The sequence below is a fragment of the Phoca vitulina genome, unplaced genomic scaffold (genome assembly GCF_004348235.1).
Source record: "Phoca vitulina isolate PV1807 unplaced genomic scaffold, GSC_HSeal_1.0 scaffold8, whole genome shotgun sequence".
NCBI lineage: Eukaryota > Metazoa > Chordata > Mammalia > Carnivora > Phocidae > Phoca > Phoca vitulina.
In genome coordinates, this window is record NW_022589711.1 from 6,819,512 (window position 1) to 6,832,208 (window position 12,697).

The 12,697-nt window shown below is 35.8% G+C and overlaps 1 protein-coding gene across 1 annotated transcript; it reads left to right on the forward strand.

The window, feature by feature from the left end:
- On the forward strand, positions 1 to 12,697 carry HSPA13 (heat shock protein family A (Hsp70) member 13). Its single transcript, XM_032406303.1, has 5 exons — positions 1 to 103; positions 1,690 to 2,030; positions 5,495 to 5,708; positions 7,457 to 7,624; positions 9,532 to 12,697. Exons 1-5 carry the CDS (start codon positions 16 to 18, stop codon positions 10,197 to 10,199), a joined length of 1,479 nt encoding a protein of 492 aa, XP_032262194.1. The 5' UTR covers positions 1 to 15; the 3' UTR covers positions 10,200 to 12,697.

A 12,697-nucleotide genomic window follows, 5' to 3' on the forward strand; every position in this document is an offset into this window, starting at 1 on the left:
CCTCGGGGCTGGGCGATGGCGTGGGGGCGGTCCCTCACGTCTGGTACAGTCATCCCAAGCCTCTTCGGCGGGACTGTGATGGCTGGAGAGATGACGATCTTAGGTCAGTGACCAGGGGTTCTCTATGGCTGTTGTGGGCACCGGAGCAGTTTGGGGAGGCCGGGATGGGCAGGGGTGGTTGTCACCTCCCGGATCCAATTGGCGCAGTGGGAAGGCCTCGGGAAAGGTGACTTAGAGGCGGTTTTTGGTTTCTCGGGGCGCCGGATTGAGGGTTCGTCCAGAAATGGCCTGGGCCAGAGTAGGCCATGTAGGGCCGGCGGCGACCCTCTGCGTACATCCCAGGGACGTCGGGCCTCGGGAAGGGTTCTTTTCAAACCAACGTCGATTTTGAATCGTTGGTTGAATTGGGGCCTTTGAGAGGCTGCAAGGACGTGCATCTCCAAGACCCCTTTGTAGAGGAAGGGGGAGGAGCAGTACCGGCGGCCTGAGCTGTAGACTCGTGGGATGCTGCATTTTGAGAGAGCCAGGCCTCTTGGATGTATAGTCTGATGCACTTTCCACCAATCTGAGTTAGTGATTAACCCTCCCCGAACGAGAAAATAATGAAATGTTTCTGAAGTTTTCCACGTAGGAGCAAGAGGAAAGTGGGGTTGGCACTTGATTTCTTTCTTTCTTTCTTTTTTTTTTTTTTTTGAGTTATGTGTTGATGAGGATGAGCTCACAATTAGTAAAACAGACTCCTACAAATTGACGTTCTGGGTCGTATATAACACGTATGGACATAATCTCCTGAAACCAAATAACATATTAATTTTAAATTCGAAGTGGCATCTTTCTTCATTCCTTACGTTTCCAATCTGCATGGCGTTTGTTCATATTTGTGTGTGTGTGTGGTTTTTTTAAATCAGTATTTGTTGAGCATCTGCTGTTTGCTAGGAGCCATTCCTAGTGCAAGGGATATACAAAAGTGAACAAAACCCGCCTTCAAGGAGCTTTATATTGCATTTAGGGTTACACATTTATGGTTCTCCTTCCCTAAATGTTAACTTCTGCAAGAAGTATTTTCTTAATTTGTATTTAAATACAGAAAAAGTTAACTGTGTTCTGTTGTAAAGTGGCAGTTTCATATTTAAACTACTTTCAAAATCATTTTACCAATTTATCCAGTTCATCCTTTTGAAAGGAAAAAGGAGATGAGGGGATAAAAAGTTTTAGTCCTCCAATAACAGAGTTTTTGCTGTGGAAATTTAATAATGGAGTTTCTTTTAAATGATAACTAAAGCTGCTTATAAAGCTATAATATCTAAATATTAATTGATCAAGAAATTGAATTATATCTATACTATATTTATCTAGCTTTTGCCAGAGATGAATGGCTTTTCCTGTCAGTATTAGCACAATTAATTATATGTTTTTACTTTTTCTTCCCCCGTAGGTGTAGTACACAGACATACAACTACAGGGGTTTTTTGGTTTTGTTGTTCCTTCATTTTAACTGTATTATAGTCATTTTGCATTATGAAAAACTTGATGTCTGAGAGAAGTGTTATCTTTAGTACTATAAAAGAAAATATTTTGAGAGTGTATTAGTCTTTTCTCAAAGAGTGTTATTAAAAGGACTTTGCTATAGTAATTTAACATATTGTACTAGTTTAATAAAACACATCTTTTCATTTGCCTGTATTTCAGGATCAGCTGTTTTGACTCTCCTGTTGGCTGGGTATTTGGCACAACAGTACTTACCATTGCCTACTCCTAAAGTGATTGGCATTGACCTTGGTACCACCTATTGTTCTGTTGGGGTGTTTTTTCCTGGCACAGGAAAAGTAAAGGTCATTCCAGATGAAAATGGGCATATCAGTATACCCAGCATGGTGTCCTTTACTGACAATGATGTATATGTGGGTTATGAAAGCTTAGAGCTGGCCGATTCAAATCCTCAGAACACAATATATGATGCCAAGAGATTCATAGGCAAGATTTTTACCCCAGAAGAGCTGGAGGCTGAAGTTGGCAGATACCCATTTAAGGTAAGTGATTAAGCTAAAATCTGTTTTAATTTTAGTTAAGCATACTGTTTCAATTAATGCTTTGGCTTCAAGCTATAAAACATTCTGTTTCAACTTACTTACTCTGCATGGAAGCTACATTATGACAAGCAGTCCTACAGCAATTCCAGGATGACTTAATTCATTGGCTCCACAGCTCTATCATGGACTTGGAGCCTTACTATGTTCTTGCTTTGCAATCCTCAGAATATCTGCTTAGATCTTTGTTTCACTGTAGCTAGAAAGCTAATGAAGCCCCATGAACTATGGATGGATGGATGGATGCCTGCCTGCCTGCCTGGTTAGCTCTTTCATTGTAGCAAGAAGGCTAATGATGCCCCATGTACTATGGATGGATGGATGGGTGGATGGACGGATGGATAGATGGATGGATGGCTAGACAGATGGATAGGTGTTGTGTGTAGTAGGATATACATATTTATATACTTTAAAAGAGATCACAGTAGGCATGCTATTTTATGACTTGTTTGAAACTCAACAATATGACATGGTTCCTTAGAATGGCTATTCCAGTATTTAATTTTCCAGTCTCAGTAAGGGCACATTTTTTTCCCCTGGTTTTTCACTTACGTTGCAGCTTCAGTGAATATTCTTGTACATATATCTTTGTGTACTTCTTGATAATTTCCTTAGCTTGAATTCTAGAAGTAGAAGAACTTGAGTTCTTTAAGTACTTTGATTTATATTGCCAAATTGTACACTGAAACGGTTGTGTACTCTTTACTTTTTTTTAGAGGGCTTATATCTTCCCTAGTTACTGTTTGTTTGTTTAAGATTTATTTATTTTAGAGAGAAACAGACAGAGTAAGTGTAAGTAGGAGTAGAGGCAGAGGGAGAGAATCTTCAAGCAGACTCCACGGAGACTGCCACGGTACTCAGTCTCAGGGCCCTGAGATCATGATTGAGCTGAAGCCGTAAGTCAGACGCTCAACCAACTGAGCACCCAGGTACCCTCCCGCCCCAGTTACTATTTTTTAATCTTTGCCAATATATAAGTGAAAAATGGTATTTTTGTATTAATTAGCATTCCTTTGATTTTTACTGAGGTCAGATATTTTAAACATTTGTTAATTGGCATTTTTATTTTTTTAGTGATCTATTTCTTGTCCATTGTCCTATTTTTTGGGGGGGGGTTCTTTTCCTTTGTAAAATACTTTGTGATATGTTTACAGTGTTTTTTATGTTCTTTTTTTTTTTAACTGATGGTATATAATTTTGCTTTTGAGCTGTCAAGAATGTTAAATTTTTTATGTGGCAAAATCATCTCAAAAATTTTTAAAAAATGGTTATAGACTCTTACCATGCTTACAATGGCCTTTCCCATCCTATCCACTTCTATTGCTAATGCTTTTACATGACTATATGTAGGTTTGTGTTTTGCCAGTTTTTTCTTTTAAGTATTTTATTTTTTGTCTAAAACATTTTTTTTCATCATGATGAGTGTACTCTTTAATCCCCATCACCCATTTCACCCATCCCCCCACCCATATCTTTTAAATATTTAAGTGTTTTTTTCCATAGAGGGTTTTTCATGTAAACTGTGAAGTGGAATTCTAAGTGAATAGCTTTTAAAATTGATAGCTGTATCAGTGCTGCTTATTGAATAAAATTCTTAAATATTTTATGCATTTTCAAAGGAGAAAATAAATCTGTCCCATGCATTTCTTAGGTTTATTTCTTTGTTCTTTTTTAGGTTTTTTCTTAGGATCCTTTATCAATTTATAAGTCTTTCTTAAGTAATGATTAAATTATATAGAGCTATACATTTCCTCAAAATTAAGAATTTGAGTACATTACTTACTGATTCAGGAATTATTTTTTTCCCAAGTTTTATTGGGATATAATCAACATACGGCCCTGTATAAATTTATGATGTACAGCATAATGATTTCACTTAAATATATTGTGAAATTATTAGAACAATAAGTTAACATCCATCATCTCGTATAGATACAAAAAAAGAAAAAAAATTTTTTTTCCTTGTGGTGAGAGCTCTTAGAATTTACTCTCTCAGCAACCTTCAAGTATACCATATAGCAGTATTAACTATAGTCATCATGTTGACATTACATTCCCAGTACTTATTTCTTTTATAACTGGAAATCTGTACCTTTTGACCACCTTCATCCATTTCCCCTACTCTCCCCCCATCCCCTGCCTGTGGTAACCTGTCTAATCTCTTTTTCTCTGAGTTTGGTTGTTGTGTTAGATTCTACATATGAGCGATCATACAGCGTTTGTCTTTCCCTGTTTGACTTAACTGCGCTTAGTGTAATACCCGCAGGGTCCATCCATGTCACCAGCGGCAGGAATTTCTTCTTTTTTTATGGCTGAATAACATTCCATTGTGTATGTATATCACAACTTTATCCATTTATCTGTTGATAGACACTTCGGTTGTATTCATGGCTCGGCCATCGTAAATAATGCTGCTGTGACCATGGCGTGCAGGTGGCTCTTCCACATAAGGGTGTGTTCCCAGGAGTGGAGCTGCTGCATCCGATTGTAGTTCCATTGTCAGTTTTTTGAGGACCCCCTGTACTGTTTTCCAACCAAGAGTTAGTTTGAGTTTTCTTGGTGGTGTTAAGTTTCTAAGTGTTGTGATTTTTTTGTTGTTGTTCCTGTTTCATGTGGGAACTGACAGTATAGTGTCTTTGAACCTCATTTTAATAGTATCTGTAGCTTATTTTTGTTTTTCCCAGATAGGTTTGTAGATGGTCAAGTTTTCTTCATTGAAATCTAATTATGTAGTCTAGAATGACCGGGGTAAAATTCTTACAATTTCTTAGAAGACTTAATTCTCTTTACTCTTGATATGAATTTAGTCTGTTGGTGAAAGTAGGATAGCATGTTTTAGAATTAATCTAGTTTTTTAGATGTACAACCACATTAGCAGGGATAATGACTTAATACATGTTTTCATGGAAATAAGAATGTAAGTGATATTTGATTCTTGGATAAGAACATAATGAAGTACTAAAATTATTCTTGTTAATATGTGCCAGAACACTTTTTCAGGTATCTATTATTTTTGGAAACAAGTTAACTAAAAAAAAAGAAGATCCTAAGTCAAATACATGATCCAGCAACTTTTATTCCTTATATTTCATCTTTTTTTCTTTCATTCATTTAACAGATATATATTGAGAATCTTCTATATTCCATTTATATGCGTGGTGATGGATTTTATTATTCTGCTGTTATTGTAGATTCACTTTATAGATTTTAAAGTATAGCTTTTAATAACCTCTAATCTTAGTAAATGATAGATTATAAATAAATTTTATGACCTTATAAAGTTAAGTTTTTTATTGAATAAGTCCAGTGTGTATGTATGTATGTATTTAAGTATATATGTGTATGTGTATATGTATGATTTTACATTTCTTTCTTTTTTTTTCTTTTTTGGCAAATCCTATTCACAGGTTTTAAACAAAAATGGAATGGTTGAGTTTTCTGTGACAAGTAATGAGACCATCACCGTTTCCCCAGAATATGTTGGCTCTAGACTACTGTTGAAGTTAAAGGAAATGGCAGAGGAATATCTTGGAATGCCAGTTGCCAATGCTGTTATTTCTGTACCAGCAGAATTCGATCTAAAACAGAGAAATTCAACAATTGAAGCTGCTAACCTTGCAGGTAATATCACCCTTGCTTGAGTTATATTTTTCTCAAAGTGTTCTTAGGTTGAAAATCTTCTGTAGTAAGGTGTATCACTTTGCAAACCACCTAACGAGGCACATAAATAAACCCAAAGTGGGTAAATTCGATGGATTTTGATACAGGTTTAGAAACAGAAATTAAGAAAATTTTATAGCACAATGTAAAATGCAACATACTATGAAAACAGCCAGTTAGGTAGGCATATAATAAAGACTGAGAACATGGGTGCATGTTAGCAATGAGGAATTTTTTCTATAAACTTTCTTTAATGTTATGATGAATGTAGTATTTTTTTTAAAATCTGAGGTGGAAGAGAACTCATTTAAAACCATTCAATAAATATTGAGTGCCTTGATAAACAAAACAGATAAATCTCTGTTCTCATGGAACTTATATTCTACTGGAGGGAAACAGAAAGTCTGTATTAAAAATAAGTATATTGTGGGGTTTCCCTCTCTTAGCCTTATTTGATATTTTGGGCTAGATAATTCTGTGTTATGGGGAACTGTCCTGTGCGTTATAGGACAGTTAGCAGCACCCCAGCTTCTACTCATGAGGTGCTAGCAGCCCTCTCCTCTCCAAGTAGTGATAATCTTCTGTCTTCAGATGTTGCCAAATGCTCCCAGAGGGGAAAAATTGCTCCTGGTTGAAAACTCTGATACACTGTATATCAGAAAGTAACATGCAATGGAAGAAAAAAGAGTAGAACAGGAACAGGATTGCTGGTGGTGATCAGGAGGTGGGGGGGACTTGTAGGTTTTAGAGTGGTCAGGTAGGCCTCATTGAGAAAGTGACGTTTAAGCAGATTTGAAGGAGGCACGTTTGTTAGCCAAGCTGATATATAGGGTAAGAATATTGCAGGAGAGAATGGTCAGTGTAGCAGCCATAAAATGGGAATTTGCTGGTACATCTGAAGGTGGTAAGTTGGTCAGTGTGACCAGAGCAGAGTGAGTGATGAAGTCAAACTGCTAAGGGAAAGGGTATGAATTTAAATAAATTCTTCAGAATTTGAATAATTTTTTTATGGCTCCTGATACATAAATGCCGTATTACTTTCCAAACCACTCATGACCTGGGGCAGTTAGGTTAAAGCAGGAAGTTTGCGCAAGGAAATCTGACCTTTTGCCTGAACTTTCACTGTTTAGCATTACTTTCAAGATCAGATTTGCTGTATATTTCAGATTTACATTTGAGGGTCTTAAATTTTAAGTACTTTTTTAAGAGTCATTTTACCTATTGGAACATTTCATCTAGATTTTTTAAATAATCTCATCTGTTTACTTATCTGCTTTTCTTCAAAGTCACTTTAAAAAGAAGAGCATAGTAAGCTTATTTCATTTCCACAGCAATTTATTATAGCACATAATGATTAAAGTTTTATTGCTCTTATATTCCCAAGTAAAATAATGAAAATTAAAAGGGGCTAGGATTTTTTAAAATTAAATATTAAATAATACAGACTAGAATGATGTATTCCACTGAATCTGGGCTTTTCTTTTCTTATATTAATAATTTTTTAGAATGATTTTAATGATTCCATTTAGAACAACCAATATTTATCCTTCCCATTTCATTATTTTTGATGGGTTTGTGACTACTGTCTTTGTTACTCAGTGGAGTTCATGTCGCATAAAACACACTAACATGGTATGACGTTGAGGGGGAAGGAATTTTGAGAATGGTGTCCTCTGATGAATTGTTCTTCCTTCCAACCAATCTTACAGGACTGAAGATCTTGAGGGTGATAAATGAACCCACAGCGGCAGCCATGGCTTATGGCCTCCACAAGGCTGATGTCTTTCATGTCTTGGTGATAGATTTGGGTGGAGGAACTCTAGATGTGTCATTGCTAAATAAACAAGGAGGAATGTTTCTAACCCGAGCAATGTCTGGTAAGAAAAATACAGGGAGACTAAAAGAGATTCAGATAATGCTTTCCTTATTAGCACACCTAATGTGTTAAGTGTTTATTTTTAAATTTTTTTCAGGGGATGCCTGGGTGGTTCAGTCGGGTAAGCGTTCAACTCTTGGTTTCAGCCCAGGTTATGATCTCAGGGTTGTGAGATCGAGCCCAGCGTGGGGCTCCGCACTTGGTGCAGATCTGCTTGAGATTCTTTCACCCTCTGCTCTTCCCCTTGCTTGCGCATGTGCTCTCTCTCTCTCTTTCTCAAATAAATCAATAGAAATAAAATAAAATAAAAATAAAATTTTTTTCAGTATACTTTGACTTCATTTTGGTAGTCTGTATATGTAATTTTATAACCACCATTTATATATATATCATAACAACAAAAACTGAAATCTAAAAAAAAATGCCTGAGGCAAATAAATATATCACCGCCAGTTGTGGCTCACTGAGCCGGTAGGACTTCATGGCTTTGGTGAAGGAAACGAAAGCAAGAAAAATCCTTTAAAATGAAGAGTGATCAGTTTATTTCATTTGCTAACATGTTTTACAAAATAGATATGCTTAGAAAATCTAATAATAGTATTCTCTAGGAAATTATAGGTTTTTGTATTCTAAATCTTTTTTTTTTTTTTTTAAGTATTTTGTTTTAGTTTAAAGAATGGAGCCTGTTTAAAAAGTGAAGCTATAAGTTATAGGTTGTCTAACTTCTGCATTTTTCTTTTTCCTAACTGGACTCTAAAACCAAATTCAGTGCCAGGGATTTATGTTAACATTAATCTTTTCCTTTTAAATCTCTCTTTCTCCTTTTTTTTTTTTTTAATTTTAGCTCTTAATCTAGCAAGCAAAAGGATTTAAAAAAAAAGATAAAATGCCTACTGGTACTTTTTTAATTCTAAAGACTTTCTTCTCTTGAGAGTAATCATATTCAGTGTTTTTAAATTGCTATTAAAAGCTGATCTTTTGTCAACCTTTATCTTCTGAAAAATTATTTAGGGATATCATTAAGAGATACTTCCTTTTTTATTATTTAAAAATTTTAACCAGAGGGGCGCCTGGGTGGCTCAGTTGGTTAAGCGACTGCCTTCGGCTCAGGTCATGATCCCAGGGTCCTGGGATCGAGCCCCACATTGGGCTCTCTGCTCTGCGGGAAGCCTGCTTCTTCCTCTCCCACTCCCCCTGCTTGTGTTCCCTCTCTCGCTGTCTCTCTCTCTGTCAATTAAATAAATAAATAAAATCTTTTAAAAATTTTAACCAGATATGCACTGTTTTTTTTTTTTTAAAGATTTTGTTTATTTTTCAACAGAGAGAGAGACAGCGAGAGACGGAACACAAGCAGGGGGAGGGGGAGAGGGAGAAGCAGGCTTCCCGCGGAGCAGGGAGCCCGATGTGGGGCTCGATCCCAGGACCCTGGGATCATGACCTGAGCTGAAGGCAGACGCTTAACGACTGAGCCACCCAGGCACCCGATATGCACTGTTTTTTAATAATATACATTTGAGTTAAAATTACTTTAATCCAATTATTTTTAATCAGTCTTTGTATGAATAAAATCTAAATAGTTAAGTACATTAAGCAAGAGATTTGTTATTCATTACATCATTTTCTTTTTTTTTTTTTTTTTTTTTATATTATCTTTTTTTTTTTATATTTGGGTATTTCAATTGAGAGGGGGGAGGGTCAGAGGGAGAAGCAGACTCCCTGCCGAGCAGGGAGCCCGATGCGGGACTCGATCCCGGGACTCCAGGATCATGACCTGAGCCGAAGGCAGTCGCTTAACCAACTGAGCCACCCAGGCGCCCTACATCATTTTCATACATACTACACAGACATGTATATGCATATACGCGTACAAATGCATAAATATAACACGCCTTTTTATTTTTAACTTAGGAAACAATAAACTTGGAGGACAAGACTTCAATCAAAGACTGCTTCAGTATTTATATAAACAGATCTATCAAACGTATGGCTTTCTACCCTCTAGGAAAGAGGAAATTCACAGATTAAGACAAGCTGTGGAAATGGTCAAATTAAATCTGACTCTTCATCAGTCTGCTCAATTGTCAGTATTACTAACAGTGGAGGAAAAGGACAAGAAGGAGCCTCAGAGTAGTGACACTGAACTGCCAAAGGACAGATTTTCTCCCACTGATGGCCACCATGTGAACAGTGTGTTTGGAGCTGGCCTTTCTGAAAAGAAAAGCGGAGAAAGTCAGGTGTTATTTGAAACAGAAATATCACGGAAGCTCTTTGACACCCTTAATGAAGATCTCTTCCAGAAAATACTTGTACCCATTCAGCAAGTATTAAAAGAAGGCCACCTGGAAAAGACTGAGATTGATGAGGTGGTTTTGGTTGGGGGTTCTACTCGTATTCCTCGAATCCGCCAAGTCATTCAGGAGTTCTTTGGAAAGGATCCCAACACTTCTGTAGACCCTGACCTGGCAGTGGTGACAGGAGTGGCTATCCAAGCAGGGATTGATGGAGGCTCCTGGCCTCTCCAAGTCAGTGCTTTAGAAATTCCCAGTAAGCATTTACAAAAGACCAACTTCAACTGAATGATGGAGGGATGATTATTTGTGATTGTCTGATGAGCTCTTCCTCCTTATCAGACCACCTCCTCCAATAAAGAAAAATCTCTAAAATATCTCACAAATTTACCTGAAAGGTAACATTTAGATACACAGAATTTTACATAACATTTTGTTTTAGGATTAAATGTGACCAGATTGATCCTATTTGATTTCAGAGAGATCTCACTCCAACAAATACTTTTAAAATGATAGAATTGAAGTAAAACTGTTATAGGAGCATGGGTGGTTTTGTTTTCTGGAATCTGGAAGTAGATAACCATATGCACTTAAAATTACATTCTGTAAACATTGCCTGGTACCAGTATTACAATTCCCAGTTCTTACTAAATTGTATTAGCGGGAGCTGGTAATTGATTTGCTTGGTTATCACATGTAACTATTAGTTTAAACTATACTTGAAGGACAGTATTGGTGTCAGGTTTTTACATTGGCTGGGAGATAGCAGTATTAGTAATATAAGCTGCATATATATATAATGTTCAGTAACTGCCATAAATAAATTTACTTTCACAAATTCAATTACGTGTCCTATTTACATAATCTGCATTCTCCAGATTTTTAAAATTCCTTATTGTATCAACTTACTTTCTTTCTAAAATAGCTGTAGATTTATTCAGATGTTTCAATACCAGACAGTAAACGTAACCAATTTATACTCCGGTTCCTTCAGTTGCTATGCATCATTCTCTGCTTGGATTTCCATGATTCTGCCTGGTTAGAAAACAGTAGGGAATTAATAACTTCATTCTACACATCTTAATGTCACAATAAAGCCATCATTACTAGCTCTTTTTTGTTACCCAAGACCTTTGCAGACACTGGTAAGTACCAGTAATTAGCTACAGTATTTATGTTTTTGTTTTTGTTTCTTTGTTTATTTTCAGTAAGCCCTGGAGAATGTAGCTTGCATTTGAACTATCAAATCATATTTGATTCAGTTTTCACTGAGATTTTTCCCCATACTGGTTTTGAATGAGGAAAACGTGCTCAGTTGTAAAATCCTTATTGTTGTTTCCCACTATCATTTTACAGTAGTCACACTTGGACTGTTTTTAGCCTTAAGGATAGTATGTGTTGCGAGTAAAAAAATTTTGAATATTGGAAATAATGTGGCAATCTAATGTGGGAGGCAATGTGGAAGAATTTCTACAAATCAGCATTTGTAGCAGTTTCGTTTTGTTTTTGTTTGTTTCCTTTTAGAAATGCTACAGGGACCAAGAAAGAAAATGTAGCAAGCAGTTATATTTCTGTGATGGCCATATTTGAAGACTTTTTTTTTTTTCTTAATGCATGCATGCTTCATATTAATATTCGAAGATTACATTCTGGTCAACATTTTTGTTAATGTAAAAAGTATGTCTGTTTTATCTGTTGTTGAATTTAAAGGATGTTGAATTTCCAGTCACTGAAAAACAGAACTAAGCAAACTCATTTCAGCAACATCGAAACATTTCAGCTTCTGAGAATAAAAAGCTGAATGTTAATATTTTTTGCAGATCTAAAAAAAAAAAGGTTAGCAATGAGATTGCTGTTAAAACACAATTTCAATCACATAGTTTTGTGTACAGAATGTCTAGTAAGTAGATAGAAAAATAAAAAATGTTTGTTGACATATTTTATTTTAGAACTAACAGAGAAATGCCAAAGATGAATCCTTCACTGCATTACGAAAATATTCCAGTGTTCTCTTGGACTTGATATGAATCTTTAATAGATTTTAGAATTGGAAGAGATCTTTTTGCAAAGGTCTTAAGAGAAAAGTGTTCAATCTATCAAAATCTCCACTTATATTATCAGCTTTAACCTAAAGCATTTTAACATTTTTAAAAAAAGTCTTGACTCTCTCAAATACATGAGATAGTTCAGGAAGATCTGTTATCACTTTTTAGTGGAAACAATTTGCAGAACGGGGCAGCTAATCTCATATACTAAAATTGGAATTTAAATGTGTCTGAAAAATAGGATGGCAGTGTTGGAATTTGGGGGCAATAGTTTAGCATATTCTCTAGTATAGTTACACCTTTAAAAATACGAAGTAATGTCTGTCAGTCATATGTTAGGGGCCTATATATAAATGGTCTTGAAATCAATGTAGTTTATTTATTTAAAAGAGAAAGGGATCCCGAAAGGGATCATTTATGCCTAATAATCTTAAGACATTTTTCATAAAACAATACATTCTGGTTGTACATGTAACTAGTGTTTTTTGAAGTGCATTAACTTTTTAAATATTAACTGTTGTATGATTAGAATATGTGAATGAGTAATTTATTTTGTATCAGGAATGTTGCGGTACTGTGTTTTCACTCCAACCACTGACTTCACAGATGCTACTGTGTATGACATGTACGGAAGATTATATAGTTATTGTGCATAACAGATTGTGCCTCTTCAAGTTGTGTGTATACAGGTAATTCACATTTTAATGTAAATAAATACCACTTTGCAGTTTGTTTTTTAAA